The sequence below is a fragment of the Schistocerca nitens genome, chromosome 10, assembly GCF_023898315.1.
Source record: "Schistocerca nitens isolate TAMUIC-IGC-003100 chromosome 10, iqSchNite1.1, whole genome shotgun sequence".
NCBI lineage: Eukaryota > Metazoa > Arthropoda > Insecta > Orthoptera > Acrididae > Schistocerca > Schistocerca nitens.
This window is the reverse complement of record NC_064623.1, coordinates 194,123,014-194,146,376: the sequence shown is the minus strand read 5'-3', so window position 1 is coordinate 194,146,376 and position 23,363 is coordinate 194,123,014. Positions and strand designations below refer to the sequence as shown.

The 23,363-nt window shown below is 45.7% G+C and overlaps 1 protein-coding gene across 1 annotated transcript in view; it reads right to left on the bottom strand.

Moving 5' to 3' along the window:
* Nucleotides 1–23,363, bottom strand: part of LOC126209990 (endothelin-converting enzyme homolog) — a 309,515-nt gene that overhangs the window by 67,331 nt on the left and 218,821 nt on the right. Inside the window, exons 16-17 of the mRNA XM_049939099.1 lie at nt 17,518–17,566; nt 2,304–2,371 (exon numbers count right to left, since the gene is read on the bottom strand). Coding sequence (XP_049795056.1) covers nt 2,304–2,371; nt 17,518–17,566 — 117 coding nt within the window. The remainder of the gene's footprint in view (nt 1–2,303; nt 2,372–17,517; nt 17,567–23,363) is intronic.

The window sequence follows — 23,363 nt, the reverse complement described above, 5'->3', positions numbered from 1 at the left end:
CCTCGGGAAAAATTACGGCCGTAGTTTCCCCTTGCTTTCAGCCGTTCGCAGTACCAGCACAGCAAGGCCGTTTTGGTTATTGTTACAAGGCCAGATCAGTCAATCATCCAGACTGTTGCCCTTGCAACTATCGAAAAGGCTGCTGCCCCTCTTCAGGAACCACACGTTTGTCTGGCCTCTCAACAGATACCCCTCCGTTGTGGTTGCACCTACGGTACGGCTATCTGTATCGCTGAGGCACGCAAGCCTCCCCACCAACGGCAAGGTCCATGGTTCATGGGGGGAGGACATCACTGCATATGCCATAATATTTTGTTCAAAGATGCTTTAGTACGAGGATGAGTCAAATGAAAACCTTAAAAATTTTTAAAAATATTATTCATTGTGCAGAAGTGGTACAAAACTGTATCACATATAAACATAATCTCCCCCACGCTCAATGCAAGTCCTCCAGCACTTAGAAAGTGCATAAATTCCTTTAGAAAAAAATTCTTTTGGTAGTCCGTGCAACCACTCATGCACCGCGTGGCGTACCTCTTCATCAGAACGGAACTTGTTTCCTCTCATTGCGTATCTGTGTATGATGCACTGGTGACAGTGGTCCCTCTAGACATGTAATGCTCCAAAATGACGCCTTTTTCGTCCCAAAAGAGAGTCAGCATAACCTACGCTGCTGATGGTTCTGTTCGAAACTTCTTTGGTTTTGGTGACGAGGAATGGCGCCATTCCTTGCTCCCTCTCTTCGTTTCCGGCTGGTGGAAGTGAACCCAGGTTTTGTCTCGAGTAACGATTCTTGCAAGGAAGCTGTCACCTTCTCGTTCAAAGCGCCGAGGAAGTTCTGCACAAGCATCTACACGTCGTTCTCTCATTCCAGGAGTCAGCTGCCGTGGCACCCATCTTGCAGACACTTTGTGAAACTGGACCACATCATGCACAGCGTGGTGTGCTGACCCATGACTAATCTGTAAACATGCTGCAATGTCATTCAGTGCCACTCGGTGGTTTTCCTTCACTATAGCTTCAAGTGCTGCAATGTTCTGTCGAGTCACAACTCGTTGTGCCTGATCTGGACGAGGACCATCTTCCACTGAAGTCATACCATTTGCAAACTTCCTAAGCCATTCGTAGACTTGCTGCTGTGACAAACATGCATCACCGTACTGTACCTTCATTTGTCGACGAATTTCAATAGGTTTCACACCTTCACTACGCAAAAACCGAATAACAGAACGCTGTTCTTCCCTGGTGCAAGTCGCAAGTGGGGCGGCCATCTTTATACTGGTACTGTGACAGTATGTGTGCATCTGCACTATGCTGCCACCTACAGGCCATTCTGCACACTATTTCTAGCACGGTTAACAACTTACAAGATATAGTATATGCAGTGAGCGTAATATGGTAGAGTCAGTCATGAAGATTCGGTTGGCTGTAAATGATTGTTTACGTGGGATAATATACCAGTCAATACTGTAATATTCTCTCAAATATCAATAAATGCAAAAATCTGACATAGGTGTAAGAATGTTTTTCGCTTTTGCTATGACTTAGACATACAGCCGTAGAGTAGACAGCTGTATTGATATGCAATCCTTGTTTCGTAGATAAGTGGCAGCTGACTTCCGTTAGTAAATGTGTGGGTGTTAAGCGCCACCGTGAATTACGATCTTTATACCATGACTTGTTTGTTGCTTGCCTATTTCTGACTGTACCTAATAGTGTGATCCTTTTAAGATACGTAATACTACGTGGACAAGGAAGGTACATACACGTTACATGTAATAACGTGAAATAATGCGATATAATGAATCGCGTTTAGCTTGTTTGTAGAACTCGATAATGACATCATGTCTTCTCGGAACATGTTTCTTCAAATTAAATCGTGTATTTGGTTATTTTATGTGTCATAATCTCTGTACTAAGTATCGAATTTGAAGCAAATAATAGTTTGAATTCGACAAGCAGTGAGCCGCCTATGTTATTTAACTTCGCAGTCGCGTTATGTAATTTGTTAAAAAATCTGATTTCATCGAGGAAAGTCAATGCACATCAAAGTAACGGATATTTATGAACTTGTAAATCATGTTCACGTTTCCGCGAGAAAGAATGTGTAAAAGAATTGACAGTGTTTCAAACATACGTAATCGGCTTCTGATCATACAGATCACTGTTGTACTCCGTGTTTCTGTGCTACAGTGCTTCACATTACAGAACGCTAAAGTGCAGATGTGCAAAATGTCTGGATACTACGTGAAGTTTTCAAAGTGCTGGGTGTGACACGCAGTACCGTCCCACACTAGACTCACCTGTATCATCAAAGCCGTGAGTGACTTCGTGAGCCAGGATGGTCCCTATGGCCCCGTAATTCAGTGCCCTGCAGCAGAGTGTTCAAGACAAGTGCACTGTGAGGAACAAAATGTGTACAAAGGATTCTTATATCAAGCCTGTCTGCAGCTTTTACATCTTATTAGCATGTAAAGATTAGCTATTTAACCTACACTGACGATTACATAATATTTATTCCAGTCTTCTATGACGCATGAACATGATTGGAACAAATAAGCCCTCGGTCACAAATATTAAGTCAAAATTGACCAGGTTTCGACGCTACTTTGAGCGTCGTCTTCAGAATTAGACTAACTGTTCTAAAACATATTAGGTATATAGTACATTAATAAAATTAAAATGTTTTTTTAATATGTGACTTGTAAGTACTGCATCTTTTCAAGTCAGTACAAACTTTAATTTTATTAATGTACTATATACCTAATATGTTTTACAACGGTTAGTCTAATTCTGAAGACGACGCTCATAGTAGCGTCGAAACCAGGTCAATTTTGACTTAATATTTGTGACCGAGGGCTTATTTGTTCCAATATAATTCTCACACGGTCACTGAACCTTAGCAGCTATGTTCAAAGTTTTGCATGAACATGAATTAAATTTCTTGTAATATAAAACTAATTCTACAGTGTCCATCCACATTAATGTGACCGCCTGTCAATTGCCTGAATAACGACCGAGCGAGGTGGCACAATGGTTAGCACACTGGTCTTGCATTCGGGAGGACGACGGTTCAAACGGGCGTCCGGCCACCCTGATTTAGGTTTTCCGTGATTTCCCTAAATCGCTTTACGTCGGGATGGTTCCTTTGAAAGGGCACGGCTGACTTCCTTCCCCATCCTTCCCGAAACCGATGACCTCACAGTTTGTTCTCCTCCCCCAAATCAACTCAACCCTCAATAACGGCAGACCATGTCCACACCTACAGACATACTGGATGAGAGTCGATGAGGTTCTTGAAGGCACCAACATGGATGTGGAGCCATTCTGATTCTATGTTTCTCGGTTGAGGACCCATGGCGCAAACACCCCAATCCAGGTGGTCTCACAGATTCTTGACTGGGTTTAAATACAGGGAATTTGATGGCCAGAAGAGCAAGGTAAAATGCTCTTCGAACCACCCAAGTACACTGTGAGCTGTGTGGTTACACTCTCATGGTGGCAGATGCCACCATGCCGAGGAGAAACAAATAGCATATAGGTGTCTACATGGTCCCGAAGAATAGATGCATAATTGTGTTGTGTACATAGTTCTGCGTAGTCAGCGTGTACACATCTTTCCCACTAGAGCGCGCCCCGCTAAGCACAACAGCGCAGGCGCAGTGCTCGTCTGTCTCCACAGTACGAGATGGCGCTGCCTTAGAGATGGACCAAATTTTGTTTCCGCCCATCCGCGTATTAATATGTAACGCAGCCAATGAGATTGCTGCTAATGTAGAACCTTTTCTCCTCGCGGATCAGACTCACGCACTGATACATGAACGCACGAGGTATTATAACGAGTGTACAGAACTCCGATTAGTCTGCATTAGTCTGCATTTGTCTTCACCAGTCTGTACCAGTCTGCATTTGTCTGCACCAGTCTGTACCAGTCTATAGTCAAGTTTCAGTCTGCGCCTCATAAGATTACCATATTCCTGGACATAACCATGAAGATAAATGAATAGACACTTCGCCAAGTATATGCCATGAAGATAAATGAATAGACACTTTGTCAAGTATCACAGATATGTGAGAATAAGATTAACGTACCAAGACCAAAGGAACTTCAGATTTTCAATTGTAAACAGCATCCAGAATCAAGTTAAGTAATGTCTATGTTTTTTATTATTTTAATAAATTTGTGTGAAAATTAATCAAGTTCTGTTTAAAGTTGGCCACCGTCAATCTGCTACTGTAAGCAGACCTAACGGCAGAAGATAAACACGCCACAATAAGACCACAACACATATTGCTGACACTCGCCTACTTCGTTAGAGCGACAAGTCAAATAATCTGATTGTGTGTTACCGAAGGTCTTACAGTACGCACACCACAAATTGCGTTATGCACAGTGCCTTCCAAACTAACGAGATCACCCAGGGGATGCCATGAAGACATTTTCCAGACCATTACGCTCCATCCTCCTGCCTCGAGCCTTTCAGCGACTGTTACAGGGTGTTTGCTTCCAAACATTTCATGCCGATGATGTGTAAAACGTCACTGATCTGAAAAAGTCACTTGTCGTCACTCAGTGTACGCCCTGTTGCATTACTGGCGAGTAAAATCCAGCCTTTGTCGCCGATGGACAGCAGTCGGCAGTGGGCGCATGAACCAGGTGTCTGCTCCAGGCCTACACGCAACAGCGATCGCTAAACGGTCATTGAGGAGACACTGTTGTTAGCGCCTTGGTACATCTGGGCGGTCAGTTGCTCAAAGGTTGACCGTCTATTCTCTCGTACACATATCCGCAACGGTTGTTCACTCTTCACATTTACTGCCCGTGGTACAGCAAGACTACCCTTCGAGCAAACATGTGGTCAAACGGCTGTAGTACGGAAATGGTATGTTTACAGACATGGGTTCCTATTGAGAATATTATGCACTCGCTCTCCTCTACAAGTTCTATAGGTCTGTAATGGGAATTTCCGAACACCGGCCGCCTGTGAGTGGCTATTGCACTTCAAATGGCTCTGAGCACTATGGGACTTAACATCTGAGGTCATCAGTCCCCTAGAACTTAGAACTACTTAAACCTAACTAACGTAAAGATATCACACACATCCACGCCCGAGGCAGGATTCGAACCTGCAACCGTAGCGTTCGCGCAGTTCGAGACTGAAGCGCCTAGAACCGCTCGACCACACCGGCCGGCTATTGCACTTCGAACTTTGGGTAACGCCATTTGGTAAGCACAGTATTCTTCAACTACGGAGCTACGAGAACTGTTTACAAACTTTGCTGTTTTGGAAATCCTATCCCTCTTGGCTCGAAAGCCAATGATCATGCCCTTTGGGCGCCAGATAAATGGCTCCCTTTCCACATTGCCACAACGATTGCACTGTTTCCACATCCGCCTCACACGCTTCATACAGGGTGTTCGGAAATTTCCGTTACAAACTTCTAGGACCTGTAGACGGGAGCGAGTACATAGTGTTCTGAATAAGAACCCATGTCCAGAAACGTACAATTTCCGTCCAACTGCCGTTTGAAAACATATTTTGCTAGGTAGGTTTGCAACAGGGTAGTCACGGTTGGGCGGGGCGGAGGGGGGGGGGGGGGAGGAAGGGTGTAGGTGGTTACCTTGGATCGGCTGATGTCATTTGACGTTTGTTCTGCCTCTCTAATCTGATTCGAGCCTCATCAAGTATCTGTAAGTAGACGTTTGCAGAATACACCAACATAATCATTCTGTATGGCGGAGCTCACGGTAGTGGAAGAGTGTTTTTTTTCTTTATTGTTATTTTGACACCTTATACAAAAGGTGGGCCGGCAGCGGCAATATTACGCCGCTCTTCGGCCACAGTCAGTACAAATAGAAACAATGAAGATACAGAAAAACATAACATAATGGTGGACATAAAACAGTAGACACATGAGTAAAAAACACGGAGCCGTTCACAGGTTTAGTAAAAAATAAAAAAAAACGGTCAGCACTGTACACGAACACTGTTGACTGAGATAACACACGTCAACTATGGAGCGTGGTGCGGTGAAAACGCCGAAGCACGAACACGACGGCACACACACAGAACCGATGGCGATGATCTCCGGCGCGCAAATGTTCACTTGACGTGTGCGAGTCCGGGGACCTGCCAAAAGGGGAAAAAGCGGTGGAGGAGGGAGAGGGGAGAGTGTAGACGCCAGTGGCAGTGGAGATGGGAGGGGAGGGAAGAATGTTAGGGGGTAGGGGAAGCCCGGGGGGAGGAGGAAGGGAGGAGGAAGGGAGAGAGGGTGCCCTAAGGAAATACAGGGAGGGGATAGAGAGGATCAAAGTTGATAGAAGGGGTAGATGGAGGGGATAAGGGCATCATCAGGGAGGGGGAGTTGGTGGAAGCCACCTTGGGAGAAGGTATGGAGAGTGGAGAGATGGAGAGCAGGTGGGACGTGGGAATGCAGGCGCGGCAGCAGACGGAGGGGGGGGGGGGAGAGGATGGGAGAGACTAGTGGGTGAGGGGGATCAAGTTTACGGGAGGTGTAGAGGATTCGTATCCATTCGAGGAAAAGGAGGAGGTGCGGGAACGGAATTAGGTCATACAGGATCCGCATGGGGGAGGGGAGACAGATGCGATAGGCGAGGCGGAGAACATGGCGTTCTAGGATTTGAAGGGATTTGTAAAAGGTAGGAGGAGCGGAGATCCAGGCAGGGTGGGCATGGAAGAGGGTAGGGCGGATGAGGGATTTATAGGTGTGGAGGATGGTGGAGGGGTCTAGACCCCATGTACGGCCAGAAAGGAGCTTGAGGAGACGGAGTCGGGAGCGTGCCTTGGCTTGGATTGTCCAGAGATGGTGGGTCCAGGAGAGGCGACTGTACACGAACACTGTTGACTGAGATAACACACGTCAACGATGGAGCGTGGTGCGGTGAAAACGCCGAAGCACGAACACGACGGCACACACACAGAACCGATGGCGATGATCTCCGGCGCGCAAATGTTCACTTGACGTGTGCGAGTCCGGGGACCTGCCAAAAGGGGAAAAAGCGGTGGAGGAGGGAGAGGGGAGAGTGTAGATGCCAGTGGCAGTGGAGATGGGAGGGGGAGGGAAGAAGGTTAGGGGGTAGGGGAAGCCCGGTGGGAGGAGGGAGGGAGGAAGGGAGGAGGAAGGGAGAGAGGGTGCCCTAAGGAAATACAGGGAGGGGATAGGGAGGATCAAAGTTGACAGAAGGGGTAGATGGAGGGGATAAGGGCATCATCAGGGAGGGGGAGTTGGTGGAAGCCACCTTGGGAGAAGGTATGGAGAGTGGAGAGATGGAGAGCAGGCGGGACGTGGGAATACAGGCGCGTCAGCAGACGGAGGGGGGGGGAGAGGATGGGAGAGACTAGTGGGTGAGGGGGATCAAGTTTAGGAGGTGTAGAGGATCCGTATCCATTCGAGGAAAAGGAGGAGGTGCGGGAACGGAATTAGGACCTACAGGATCCGCATGGGGGAGGGGAGACAGATGCGATAGGCGAGGCGGAGAACATGGCGTTCTAGGATTTGAAGGGATTTGTAAAAGGTAGGAGGAGCGGAGATCCAGGCAGGGTGGGCGTAGCAGAAGGTAGGGCGGATGAGGGATTTATAGGTGTGGAGGACGGTGGAGGGGTCTAGACCCCATGTACGGCCAGAAAGGAGCTTGAGGAGACGGAGTCGGGAGCGTGCCTTGGCTTGGATTGTCCAGACATGGGGGGTCCAGGAGAGGCGACGGTCAAGGGTGACTCCAAGGTACTTAAGGGTGGGGGTGAGGGCGATAGGACGGCCATAAATGGTGATATAGAAATCGAGGAGACGGAAGGAAGGGGTGGATTTGCCTACAATGATCGCCTGATAGTGGAAGAGCTGCTCGCCACCTTTATGAAGATCGTTGTGCACAATGTCCGGCACCGCCAGACACCCTTTTCGCCACAATTACCCGACGACTTCGAGGATTGAGTATCTTCATCCTGAGCAGGCGTGGCAGTGGTGCTCCAAGGAGACACAGCATACCCGAACTGGAAGACGCCTCATGTTGAAAAGAACCCGTCGGCGAGTACACGAGCAATTGCGCGTGTAGTCGATGTTAATCCCAGTGCCGTCTGGTGTGCTGTGATGAACAACAACTACATCTCTGCCACCTTCAACACTCCATACCACCTCTAACACGCACAGACTCCTGAATGAGACTTGAACCGGTGAGACTTCAAATGACGTCATCCAATTTGACGTAATCACTACCCCCCCCCCTCTCTCACCATGAATACCACGTAGTGAAACAACCTAACAAATATAGTATGTACTCACTCCCCTCTACAAGTGACTGAAGTTTGTAACGGGTATTTCCGCACACCCTGTATACCCTCCATTGCTAGTGCTGCCAGCTGCCGCCTGTTAATGCACGTCACACATAGAAAGCGGTCACATTAATGTAACTGAACAGTGTACTTGCATAATTTTACATACTCTGTGGTATACAATTCAGATTTTTACAATTTCGCCATTGGAAACAAATTACAACATTTCATTGTTTAGGAACGCTACCAGTTGCAGCCATCAGGTTCATTTACCTCTACACGCATTCTTTGAAAACTACCATTAAGTGCGTGGCAGAGCGTACTTCGCATTGTATAACTTATTAAGGCTTTTCCTCATTCAATTCACATACCTAGCGCTGGAAAAGTGGTTGCCTGAAATCCTCTACGCCTACCGTAAGTCTAGCCTTGTCTTTTCGACAGCGATACGTTTGGCGTGTATTATAATCCTAATGTCTATCTGAATGAAGATACATTAAGATTTTATACGGAATAAGTTACGCAAAAAGAGAAACTCGCAACAAACATCAGTGCGACAACACAGCATATTATGAGTGGACTTAAAAAAAATTGGAAATTTGTGGTAAGATCTTACACGACCAAACTGCTGAGGTCATCGGACCCTAAGCTTACGCACTACTCAATCTAACTTGGACTAAGTTACGCTAAGGACGACACACACACCCATGCCCTAGGTAGGACTCGAACCTCCGACGGGGGGAGCCGCGCGGGCCGTGACAAGACGCCTGAGACCGGGCGGCTACCCCGCACGGTAGAACATAAAAGTTACACGTTCTTATGGCAGGACAAATAACTTATTCAGTGCTGCACAGTACGTCAGTGTGACACAGAAACATGACACGGCTTTTCAACATACCCACCAAGTCTCCGAAACAACGGTACGAATGTTCTACTAGTAGTTCAGTTCCTTGTCGACAGAAATCTGATCCTCGGTTGCAGAGCCATTGGAGAACCGCCGTGTGAACATCTTCATAGTTGTAATATCTCTTTCCCCCCCCCCCCAGATGCTCTTGCAGCTCACCAAAAAGGTAGGAATGGTCCAAATGGCTCTGAGCACTATGGGACAACATCTGAGGTCATCAGTCCCCTAGAACTTAGAACTACTTAAACCTAACTAACCTAAGAACAGCACACACATCCGTGCCCGAGGCAGGATTCGAACCTGCGACAGTAGCAATCGCGCGGTTCCAGACTGAAGCGTCTAGAACCGCTCGGCCACAGCAGCCGGCAAAGACAGAAATCACACGGTGCAAGATCGGACTTCCCAATCAACATCACCCACGTGTCTGTGCCAGGATTTCACGGCGAATCTTTGTGGAATTCCCATGTTGTGTCCACAAGAATTGTAACGTTCCGAGAATTTCAACTCTGGAGTACGTTTCCAGTTGCTGCACCACATCGCTCGCACTCTGAGATGGCGCATTTATCCGTATCGCAGCAAAACTGTGTCTACAGGAAACGCACTACATCCACCCTCTTCTGACAATGCACTGTTCATTTGTACAGTGGTCTTAGTGTGAGACGATAGGGGGCAGGACCGAAGCCTCCCACAAGCAGGTTGGCGTTGCAGGTAGCAGAACCCTTGCCTCCCGAACAAGTCTAAGTACCAGCAGCTAGAAGATCTCACCCAACCATGCCTCGTCGGGAGTGCTATTTTGTGAGGGTAGGTTTCTGTTTACGTCAGGTAGTCTCATAGTGAACTATGAAATTACAATGAAATCCAGACCATTAGCTGCTTACAGGCTTCGATAAATATCAACGGGGACAGTTGAAAATATGTACCCCAAGCGGGACTCAAACACGGAAGCTCCTGCTTACATGGCAGACTGAGCCATTGAGCCATTGAGGACACAGACGATAGTGCAACTGCAGGGGCATGTCTGGCACGCTCCCCGTGAGAACCACGAGTCCAACTTACTGTCCACACACTACATTTGTAGTTGGCTCTGAGCACTATGCGACTTAACTTCTGAGGTCATCAGTCGCCTAGAACTTAGAACTAATTAAACCTAACTAACCTAAGGACATCACACACCATCCATGCCCGAGGTACGATTCGAACCTGCGACCGTAGCGGTCGCTCGGCTCCAAACTGTAGCGCCCAGAACCGCACGGCCACTCCGGCCGGCTACATTTGTAGTTCTCCTGCCCACTATACTCATTACTCGCGGTAGCCAATCTACCGATTCCCTCAAGAGTTTGAGCAATGTGAGTGCATCCGCACTGAAGAAGATCATTGGCCGGTAAGCCTCATTTATATGAAGATCGTATCTGTTCTTTCGGACATGTCCAAAAGAATAGATACCATCTTCATATAAATAAGGCAAACTTTTACGGGAATCGGTAGATTCACTACCGTGAGTAGTGAGTGTAGTGGACAGGAGAACTACAAATGCAGTGCGTGGGCAGTAAGTTCGAAGCATGAGTCTCACGGGGAGCGTGTCAGAGGTAAGTCCCTGCAGATGCACTCTGCTCTGTATCCTCGGTGGCTCATTCGGATAGAGCGTCTGTCACGTAAGCAGGAGATCACAGGTTTGAGTCCCGGTTGGGGCACGCATTTTCAACTCTCCAAGTTGATATTTATCAACCAGTGGAAGCAGCTAATGGTCTGGATTACATTGTAATTTCATTCTTCGGGAGCTGCTAGAACACCAATGCTATCTGCTCTTTTGGACATGTCCTCCGACGCTGCTGCAGTTACTGTGAGTAGACCGGGAAGGAATATTCTACTTTAGAAAGACAAAACTCTACCATCTGGGATAGCAAAATGTATGAGACAGGCGAAATACCGTCAGACTTCAAGAAGAATATAATAATTCCAATCCCAAAGACAGCAGGCGTTGACAGATGTGAAAATTACCGGACTATCAGTTTCACAAATCACGGCTGCAAAATACTAACGCGAATTCTTTACAGACGAATGGAAAAACTGGTAGAAGCCGACCTCGGGAAGATAAGTTTGGATTCCGTAGAAATATGGGATCACGTGAGGCAATACTGACCCTTTGACTTATCTTAGAAGCTAGATTCAGAAAAGGCAAACCTGCGTTTCTAGCATTTGTAGACTTGGAGAAAGCTTTTGACAATGTTGATTGGAATACTCTGTTTCAAATTATGAACGTGGCAGGGGTAAAATACAGGGAGCGAAAGGCTATTTACAATCTGTACAGAAACCAGATGGCAATTATAAGAGTCGAGGGACATGAAAGGGAAGCAGTGGTTGGTAAGGGAGTGAGACAGGTTTGTAGCCTCTCCGCGATGTTATTCAATCTGTATATTGAGTAGGAATTAAAATCCATGGAGAAGAAAGAAAAACTTTAAGGTTCGCCGATGACATTGTAATTCTGGCAGAGACAGCAAAGGACCTGGAAGAGCAGTTGAACGGACTGGACAGAGTCTTGAAGGGAGGATATAAGATGAACATCAACAAAAGCAAAACGAGGATAATGGAATGTAATCGAATTAAGTCGGGTGATGCTGAGGGAATTAGATTAGGAAATGAGACTCTTAAAGCAGTAAAGGAGTTTTGCTATTTGGGGAGCAAAATAACTGGTGATGGTCGAAGTAGAGAGGATATAAAATGTAGACTGGCAATTTCAAGGAAAGCGTTTCTGAAGACGAGAAATTTGTTAACATCGAGTATAGATTTGTCAAGAGGTCGTTTCTGAAAGTATTTGTATGGAGTGTAGCCATCTATGGAAGCGAAACATGGACGATAAACAGTTTGGACAAGAAGAGAATAGAAGCTTTCGAAATGTGGTGCTACAGAAGAATGTTGAAGATGTGTAGATCACATAACTAATGAAGAGGTATTGAATAGGATTGGGGAGAAGAGGAGTTTGTGGCACAACTTGACTAGAAGAAGGGATGGGTTGGTAGGACATGTTCTGAGGCATCAATGGATCACCAATTTAGTATTGGAGGGCAGCGTGGAGGGTAAAAATCGTAGAGGGAGACCAAGAGATCAATACACTAGGCTGATTCAGAAGGATGTAGGTTGCAGTAGGTACTGGGAGATGATGAACTTTGCACAGGATAGAGTAGCATGGCGAGCTGCATCAAACCAGTCCCAGGACTGAAGATCACAACAAGAAGACGCTATCGGATTCCAAAAATTGGTAAAATGTGGTGTAGCGTGATTGGCGTGCAACATTAACAGTTGCAAAAGTTTTATACGAGTAACAACTGTCTCCACTGAAGACACCGATGTGCTCCAGAATCAAGTCAACTACAACCATAAAGAAACAGCTGGTGGTAAAATTCAGAGACAGAAAAGAGTTTGTGATCTGAAGAAGAAAGCTACAGAATATATATGTCACAGACCATCAAAACGTATACACTATGTGATCAAAAGTATCCAGACACCTGGCTGAAAATGACTTACAAGTTCGTGGCTCCCTCCATCGGTAATGTTGGAATTCAATATGGTTTTGGCTCACCCTTAGCCTTGATGACAGCTTCCACTCTCGCAGCATACGTTCAATCACGTGCTGGAAGGTTTCTTGGGGAATGGAAGCCCATTCTTCACGGAGGGTTGCACTGAGGAGAGGGACCGATATCGGTCGGTGAGGGCTGGCACGAAGTCGGCGTTCCAAAACATCTATAGGATTCGGGTCACGACTCTGTGCAAGCCAGTCCATTACAGGGATGCTATTGTCGTGTAATCACTCCGTCCCAGGCTGTGCATTATGAACAGGTGCTCGATCGTGTTGAAAGATGCAATCGCCATCCCCGAATTCCTCTTCAACAGTCGGAAGCAAGAAGGTGCTTGAAACATCAATGTTGGCCTGCGCTGTGATACTCCCACGCAAAACAACAAGGAGTGCAAGCCCCATCCGCGAAAAACACCACCACATCATAACACCACCGCCTCCGAATTTTACTGTTGGCACTACACACGCTAACAGATGCCCGTTTACTGGACATTCGCCACACCCACACTCTGCCATCGGATCACTACACTGTGCGCTGCGATTCGTCACTCCACTTTTCCACTGTTCAGTCGTCCATTGATTACACTCCTTACACCAATCGAGGCGTCGTTTGGCATTTAGTGGCGTGATGTGTGGCTTATGAGCAGCCGCTCGAATATGAAATCAAAGTTTTCTCACCTCCCACCTAACTGTCACTGTACTTGCAGTGGATTCTGGTGCAGTTTGGAATTTCTGTGTGATGGTCTGGATAGATCTCTGCTTATTACACATTACAACCCTTTTCAACTGGCGGCGGTCTCTTGTCAGTCAACAGACGAGGTCGGCCTGTACGCTTTTATGCTGTACGTGTCCCTTCACGTTTCCACTTTACTATCACATAGGAAACAGTGGACCTAGGGGTGTTTAGGAGCGTGGAAATCTTGCGTACAGACGTATGACGGTAGTGACATCCAGTCAGCTGTTCACGTTCGAAGTCTGTTAGTTCCACGGAGCGCCCCAGTTTGCTGTCTCACGATGTCTAATGACTGCTGAGGTCGCTGACATGGAGTAGCTGGCAGTAGGTGGCAGCACAATGCACCAAATATGAAAAACGTAAGTTTTTGAGAGTGTCCGGATACTTTTAATCACATAGTGTGTATAATTAACTGGAAAAAGAATACGCGGAAGCGATTTCTACAGGTTTCGTGAACCAATTTACAGTGCCGGACGGAAAATTCTATACTATTTACCAACAAGTATGAAGGAGGTTCGCCGGCCGAAGTGGCCGTGCGGTTAAAGGCGCTGCAGTCTGGAACCGCAAGACCGCTACGGTTGCAGGTTCGAATCCTGCCTCGGGCATGGATGTGTGTGATGTCCTTAGGTTAGTTAGGTTTAACTAGTTCTAAGTTCTAGGGGACTAATGACCTCAACAGTTGAGTCCCATAGTGCTCAGAGCCATTTGAACCATTTGAAGGAGGTTCATCTTGTTCTGAATACATTAAGTGTGAATACTGCAGATGGACAATTAGTTATATGATGATGCTGACAAGAATTTTGTAATATACTTTGAAGATGAAACCTCTAAATACGTAGTTTGACACAATACATGTTGATGGAGCTTTCAAGCATTGAATTAAGTCTTTTAGCAACTATTTGCGATCCATAGTCTTGTTAATGGACGTTATATTCCAATGGTTCTCTTTCTTTGTTGAACGATAAGAAAACTTCACCTTTTCAATGTGTCCTTTCCACAGCTGTTGGCCGGCCGTTGTGGCCGAGCGGTTCTAGGCGCTTCCGTCTGGAACCGCGCGACCGCTACGGTCGGAGATTCGAATCCTGCCGCGGGCATGGATGTGTGAGATGTCCTTAGGTTAGTTAGGTTTAAGTAGTTCTATGTTCCAGGGACTGATGACCTCAGATGTTGAGTCCCATAGTGCTCAGAGCCATTTGAACCAACAGTTTTTGACAAATGTGATGCTCTATGTCTGAAAAGGTTCAAATGGCTCTGAGCACTATGGGACTTAACTTCTGAAGTCATCAGTCCCCTAGAACTTAGAACTACTTAAACCTAACTAACCTAAGGACATCACACACATCCATGCCGTAGGCATGATTCGCACCTGCGACCTTAGCGGTCGCGCGGTTCCAGACTGTAGAGCCTAGAACCGCTCGGCCACCCCGGCCGGCTCTATGAACTTTCAGAGTTTGGAGGAAGTTTAATGCAAGGTAGAAGTGAAGTTTGGACTAATGCAAGAATCCAACGTTGTAAATTTCATCTACCACAGAGCTGGTGGTGAAGGATAACAAACATCAAATCGCGAAGTTTCTTTCTTGTATAGGTTTGTCAGTGCTGGATCCTTCTATGGTTGCTGACTGTTTTGTTGAGAACATAATGTCAACGATGTTTGTATGTGAAAAACTACGAACATTCTGCGACTATTGAGTAGACTTCCTTCGTCCATGTGGGCAAAAATAAGAAACGACGAATGCTTCTGGAAGCGTCCACAGCAAGTACCATAGTGTTCTACTCCTACAGGTCACATATACACAGATACACCAAAATTGCAATCACTTTCTCAAAAACAAAAAGAAGAAAAGAAGTAGTTCGAATTTAAAACTCGTGAACCAACAAGTGGCTAATTTAAGGATGAAAAAATTAGAAGAAAACAATATGTGAAATTAGTTTCCTATACAGTGAAACATGAGGCAGTCCGCCTCTACATGGTGCACCCTGGATATCGCTAAACAAACTGGTACAAAAACCACCAAATAATTTTTAAGCAATAGCAGAGTAATCAGAAGCGTTTTTCCTTCTTACTTATGAATAAAAATGTTTTATAGCTTCGGCTAGAAGTATGTATGTTACTACGTGAATTCAACGGGAGGACTTGGTTGCTTCCCTGACCGTGGCGCCCTTGGATGTTGTGCCCCAGGTTGACCAGAAGGGTCCGGGAGGCATGCATCCTATTTTTCTCACCGCGGAAGGCTTGGGTACTGCGTCCTGGGCGAAATGTGTAACTTACTTTGTTAAGTCCCGGATATCCGCGCGCATTAAAGCACCACTTCCAGGACGGGGAGGCGCGTCAGACCCGGATTGAGTCCGTCTGGCAGATAAACGACGAAAGTCGAGAAGCCGGCGAGCGTAGGTGTTTTTTTTTTTTTTTAAGGAAGTTTCCCACATCCAACTGATTTCATTGTCCAAGCAGTAGCATCGACAATATTATTGTTTTCAATTTTGCTGATTCAGATAAAATAACCAATAGGCTGGGAAAGAGAATTTATCCCATCGATAATAATTAGATCTAGATTCTAAATGCGAACAGTTTAGGTTAGGCTTTACAGTGACCGTTATTGACATTAAATGAATCAACAGGGTTTACCGCTACCAGTCACTTTATTTATCTCCAAGACGCGTTTTAAAGGTTTAAACCTCCATCATTAGGTCGATTTACATTTGTTAGTATGGATATTTGTGTGTGTTGTGTTACGTTTTTTGGACGAACTTTTGGCACTGTCTAATGGAGAAACAAAACACTAACCAATTAGATTGACCTGATGATGGAGGTTTAAACCTTTGAAACGCGTCGTGGAGATAAATAACCAGTGACTAGCAACAGTAAACTAGTTGTTCCATTAGATCTAGACTACTATTAAAAATTGGGGCTGCATAATTGCACTTTTGATTTCCGGAAGTCATAGGGCAACAAGTTGAAATAATTGTTTAACACTAATGACATGACAAAAAATAGCTCCTGTAATAGCACTCTCATATTGTAGTCAACTAAAAATATTTATTTGAATTATTATTATTATTATTATTATAAGAATTACTATTGGAGCGATAGGAGGTTTAAACCAAAAGTTACTTATAGTTACTTCTAGCATTAGCAAAATATAATGTAAAAAATCAGTTGTGCAAAATACACTAATATACTAAAATTATTTTATTAAAAAATTAAATAAACAAAAACTCAATAAAAGATAATCAATAATCAAGACATATTGATTTGCAGAGAAAAAGTTTCAGTGTAAATGAAATACTTTCACTCAATTTTGCTTGAATAACAGTACATGCAGGCAGTAGGGTTATGCGTATTGCATCACAGAGGAAGGGGGCGGGGGTAAGGGGGTGACGACGGAAGTCCCTATGTATGAATTAACACGATGTAAAATAAATAATGATATATGTCGCTACTTTCCCATTTTATGTAACTTATTCCATTCGTACCTTGCTTTTTAAGCTTGTTAAGTTTCGTAAAGTAGCAAATTGAGTGTTTTAATTTGTTACGAGTTAATTATTATAGTTCCTTAAACCCTGAACCATCATGTTCAACATGTTGGACAAAAATTCGCCACTGTCTTAAAGAAATACAAAATGTGATTATTTTAGTATGCATGAAGTGTAGCAATAGCTAATAAACCATATGGTTAGCCTACTCTCCAGCAAACAACATACTTCAGGCAAACAGTCCACACTCGAATCAAATCTACAGTACGTAATAGACTACTGTTCACTTTCCGTTAGTTTTGCTACCAGCCTTTCTTGCCTCCAGTTGCTAGACATGTGGGTACAGTGTTAGTCGTTACTGTCGCCAGCTACCCTAGAGCAACCACACGCGCACACACACACACACACACACACACACGCACACACACACACACAGATATATATATATATATATATATATATATATATATATATATATATATATATATCAAATGAGCGGTACAAGAAGTAATTAGCCATTCTGATACAGGTGATATTTGGTAATACTCACTCAACTCCTAGGTCGTAGAATGGAAAGTCCAGAATTGCTGCTGGAATAGCTGGAAAATGAAAAAAAATTGTGTGTTAAGACAGCTTCGACTAGTCAAGACGTCACCTACTGCCCTGACAAGGAACAATTTTAAGACAGTCATTGACAGCGCGTAAAGGACGACGTCAGCTGTAATTGTGTTGAGCGGGAAAATGCAATAGTTAACGCAGATGGACATTCAGAAAAGCATCTGCAAATATTTATATTTCTTCCTGTAAGGAAGTTTGTCACTATAGTAAGAATTTAGGCTATACACTCGGACTAAACAGTAGAAATAAGCAGCAATATCACTTTACCTTACATCCACACAAATGAATGCACTCTCACCTACACTAGGCTTTAAATTTCTTGTCTGGGATACATTTTCTCAGAATTTAATTAACAATATACTAGTCAGTTAAAAGTATCCGGACTCCTATGAGTGGACATTAATAAGTGATGTGTGCAGCTTTGCCTGTGTGATAGCTTGAGCTGTCCTGGGGATACTTTTGATGGGGAATGTCCGTTGAGGAATGGTACAGACATTCTTCCTCAAGAGCCGAAAACAGAGAAGGTTACGATTCCCTGACGGTAACTTTTCGTCATAAACGCCGATATTCAGGAGGGAATATAAGGAAGGATGCCTTCATAGAATGATCTTAAGTAATAAATGCATACTTTTTATTTCAAAAAGCAAGCATCCTCTTTCACCGTATCAAGTGAAATTTTAATTCGTACACAGCAATAAGACACGAAGGATTGTTTACTAGAAGGAACTATATTCAATTGTATAAGAACGTAGGCTCCGGCGGCCGGTGTCATAGTGATTAAAATTCTTCTTGGTATTATGCCACGTCGTTGCTAAAAAACTAAAAACAATAATAAACTAAAACCGACGTTTCGGTCGAATTGCAACGGCCTTCCTCAGGGCACGACTGATTTTGCATATGGATAGGTGCTTCTACACTCCTGGAAATGGAAAAAAGAACACATTGACACCGGTGTGTCAGACCCACCATACTTCCTCCGGACACTGCGAGAGGGCTGTACAAGCAATGATCACACGCACGGCACAGCGGACACACCAGGAACCACGGTGTTGGCCGTCGAATGGCGCTAGCTGCGCAGCATTTGTGCACCGCCGCCGTCTGTGTCAGCCAGTTTGCCGTGGCATACGGAGCTCCATCGCAGTCTTTAACACTGGTAGCATGCCGCGACAGCGTGGACGTGAACCGTATGTGCAGTTGACGGACTTTGAGCGAGGGCGTATAGTGGGCATGCGGGAGGCCGGGTGGACGTACCGCCGAATTGCTCAACACGTGGGGCGTGAGGTCTCCACAGTACATCGATGTTGTCGCCAGTGGTCGGCGGAAGGTGCACGTGCCCGTCGACCTGGGACCGGACCGCAGCGACGCACGGATGCACGCCAAGACCGTAGGATCCTACGCAGTGCCGTAGAGGACCGCACCGCCACTTCCCAGCAAATTAGGGACACTGTTGCTCCTGGGGTATCGGCGAGGACCATTCGCAACCGTCTCCATGAAGCTGGGCTACGGTCCCGCACACCGTTAGGCCGTCTTCCGCTCACGCCCCAACATCGTGCAGCCCGCCTCCAGTGGCGTCGCGACAAGCGTGAATGGAGGAACGAATGGAGACGTGTCGTCTTCAGCGATGAGAGTCGCTTCTGCCTTGGTGCCAATGATGATCGTATGCGTGTTTGGCGCCGTGCAGGTGAGCGCCACAATCAGGACTGCATACGACCGAGGCACACAGGGCCAACACCCGGCATCATGGTGTGGGGAGCGATCTCCTACACTGGCCGTACACCACTGGTGATCGTCGAGGGGACACTGAATAGTGCACGGTACATCCAAACCGTCATCGAACCCATCGTTCTACCATTCCTAGACCGGCAAGGGAACTTGCTGTTCCAACAGGACAATGCACGTCCGCATGTATCCCGTGCCACCCAACGTGCTCTAGAAGGTGTAAGTCAACTACCCTGGCCAGCAAGATCTCCGGATCTGTCCTCCATTGAGCATGTTTGGGACTGGATGAAGCGTCGTCTCACGCGGTCTGCACGTCCAGCACGAACGCTGGTCCAACTGAGGCGCCAGGTGGAAATGGCATGGCAAGCCGTTCCACAGGACTACATCCAGCATCTCTACGATCGTCTCCATGGGAGAATAGCAGCCTGCATTGCTGCGAAAGGTGGATATACACTGTACTAGTGCCGACATTGTGCATGCTCTGTTGCCTGTGTCTATGTGCCTGTGGTTCTGTCAGTGTGATCATGTGATGTAACTGACCCCAGGAATGTGTCAATAAAGTTTCCCCTTCCTGGGACAATGAATTCACGGTGTTCTTATTTCAATTTCCAGGAGTGTATTTATTACAGACTATCGATGTCTGACGTCACTGTTGTAAAACTTTTAATTGGCCCTCTAATATGATTGGCTAGTCAAGACGTAAGAGAAGATGTAAGGAAACATGCTATTCGTGGATGTCCATGTCGTCAGCGATTGGCAGCTGTCCGCTAAACAGCGTTCGGCTTCTGGTCTGCAAGTTTTCCTCCTGGTGTGCGCTGAAGTGCATTAGTCTTTAATGAATGCAGTGATCAGAATGGATTTTGATATATAACGCCCTCAGCTCTAGGTTTAATTTAACAAAACAGTAGCGCAACGACAACGCGAAATTCGTGACGACGTACGAAAGCCAAATGCTATTTTTACTAACTTATTTGTTCTTCTTACGCAGACCATGAAACGTTCTTTACAATTTCATGCGTTTTATCTACGGTTGTTTGCGGGTTGTACACTCATCAGCCAGAACATTGTGACTACTTTCTTAATAGCCGGTATGTCCACCTTTGGCACGGATAACAGCGGAGACGCTTCGTGGCATGGAAGCAATGAGGCCTGGGTAGATGGCTGGAGGGAGGGAGGGAGTTGGCGCCACACAAGTCACCTAATTCCCGTAAAATCCGGTGAGGGGGCGATGAACCCTGACGCAAACTTTCAGTCACTCCCAGATGTGTTCGTTCGGGTGCAGATCTGGAGAGTTGAAGGGCCAGCACATCAACCGGAACTCGCCACTGTGTTCCTCGAACCACTTCATTATACTTCTCGCCTTGTGACATGACGCATTATCTTGTTGAAAAATACCGCTGCCGTCGGGAAACATGATCGTCATGAAGGGGCGTACGTAGTCTGTAACCAGCGTACGATAGTGACTGGCCCTCTTGGTTCCTTGGACGACGTCCACTGGACCCAGGGATACCCAAGTGAATGTTCCCTAGAACATTATGGAGCAGCCGCTAGCTTGTCTCTGTCCGGCATTACAGGTGTCAAAGAGCTGTTGCCCTGGAAGACGACGGATTTGTGTTCTCCCATCGGCGTGATGAAGAAGGTATCGGGATTCTTCAGGCCATGGAACGCTCTGCCACTGCATCAGCGTCCAGTGCCGATGGGCAAGTGCTCGTTTCGGTCGTAGTTGGCGACGTTTTGTTGTCAACATTGGCACGTGCGTGGGTCGACGGCTGCACAGGCGCATCGCTAGGAGTGTTTGGTGCACTGTGTGTTCACACACACTTGTACTCTGTCCAGCATTAAAGTCTGATGTTAGTTCCGCCACAGGTCGCCGTCTGTACTGTTTTGTCACTCTGCCCGGACTACGACGACCGCCGGCGCTACAGTCTGGAACCGCGCGACCGCTACAGAAATCTTCGTTACTCGAACTACTGCAATACAGCGAGCGCCAATACTGCCAGCTAAATAAAAGATTCAAACTACTGAAGGCACTAACTACTAATAGACATAGTTAGCAAATGAAAGTTACCGTAATAGCGTTCAAAAGTCAGAATATATATATCAGTTCATGACATCCAGTCTTACAAATTTACTCTCTCTGATGGACACACGTCCAGATCATCCGCTCTAAAAACTCCGCCATCTCACTCCCCACATCCACCACTGCTAGCGGCTCACCTCCAACTGCGCAACGCTACGCGCTGTTCACATCCAACTGCCCAACACCACAATACCGAATATCACAACAATGCCAACCAGCCACAGACTGCACACAGCACAGCCAGTGATTGTCATACAGAGCACTACGTGGCGTTACCAATATAAAAACCTAAACAGCCAACTTACAACGGTTACAAAAATACTCACTGGTGTCTGCACATGCATGAGGTCTAACTAACGGTAATTCAAGAAAATCCATGTTCTCATTTTTGCGTGTAAAATGGTTATGGATAAATAAAAAAATACTTAAGTACGATGCTTGGTTAGTTAGTTAGCTAGTCAGATGATTTGTTGGATAATTAAAAGTTGTGTGGCCTCATGACCACGAAACAAACAATACTTATCCGAATCTGCAGAAAAAAATTAATATTTGGTTCAACATTCGTAAAACTCTAATTCCTCTCTCTCAAACCCCATCCTATGGGGAGAGAGGGACAGTTCTAGTTTTAGAGAATCAAAATTTACGAAGTAAATAAGTATTTTTGATCTATCCGTAATCATTTTCCACGCAAAAATGAGAACATGGATTTTCTTGGATTACAGCGCCATCTACAGGCATCTACAAAGATTCAAAACTAATGTTTAAGACAAAGTATACGTAGTTTTTTATGCAGAATCTGATTCTGCAATAAAACATGGGGGTCCCCATTTGAAATTTTAAAATTGCCTCCAGCCCCACTCCAGGGGGCTGGGGTGGCGGGCTAATTTTAGCACCAACAGACGTCCCCCTCGAAAATAATCAACTTTGGTTTCTACACACTTTTTCGTGTGAAGCTTATTTTTCTCAAGTTATTCTGGCTTGTCAACTTAAAATGTACACCCTGTATAATAGAACAAGCAAGCGCTCGTGCTTTCAAGTTTCGGGGTTTCTAACTTAACAGACGTTAGTCTAAATCTTTGTCCTCTGGGAACACACGCTTACCCATCAACGGCAGGAACACAATCTCTCTCGCGAATTCAGCCTCTCTACCTTGTTCAAAGCAGAGTCACAACTTTGTGGGGACGGAAAGTGGCGCTCGCCTTTCTAGCCAACGAGGCCGCGCAAAATTGCTGTGTCAAGTATTATAGTAAGCAGGGGGACCTCTTTGCGCCACCATTCGTGCAGGCGAGGCAAGGTTTCAAAGGTTGGTACTGCTGCTTGTGAGAATAAGTAAAGGGGCTTCCTTGGTCCAGACAAGGTATTCAAACGAACGAGTCACGCTTTCAAGCTAGACAGTCTAGGCAGGAAAAAGGACTCCATTATGGCTACTTGAGAGGAGAGACTGCAGTTTTTAAGAAAATAAAACAGAAATACCTTGCCCTCGTCCTCAGTCACAGTATGCTTTTAAGTGTAGAAAATTAAAAACCAACTGGGCTTGACATTGACCGACCAAAAATGGGGGATTAAATATTATAAAAAATATGAAAGGAGAGCAAAAAACGAGCGTCTTTCAACATTTCAGAACAGCAAAAAAAAAAAAAAAAAAAAAAATGGCTCTGAGCACTATGGGACTTAACATCTATGGTCATCAGTCCCCTAGAACTTAGAACTACTTAAACCTAACTAACCTAAGGACATCACACACATTCATGCCCGAGGCAGGAGTCGAACCTGCGACCGTAGCAGTCGCGCGGCTCCGGACTGAGTGCCTAGAACCGCTAGACCACCGCGACCGGCTTCAGAACAGCAGTTTCGACTTCTAATTCATCCTCAGCGACCTCAAAATACTTTGAACCCGTAGGCCTACTTGAATCCGCAAAATTTCTAATTTTTGATCCGCTAAATTGGATCCGCCGTTTTCAATTTTGTAATTCTGACAT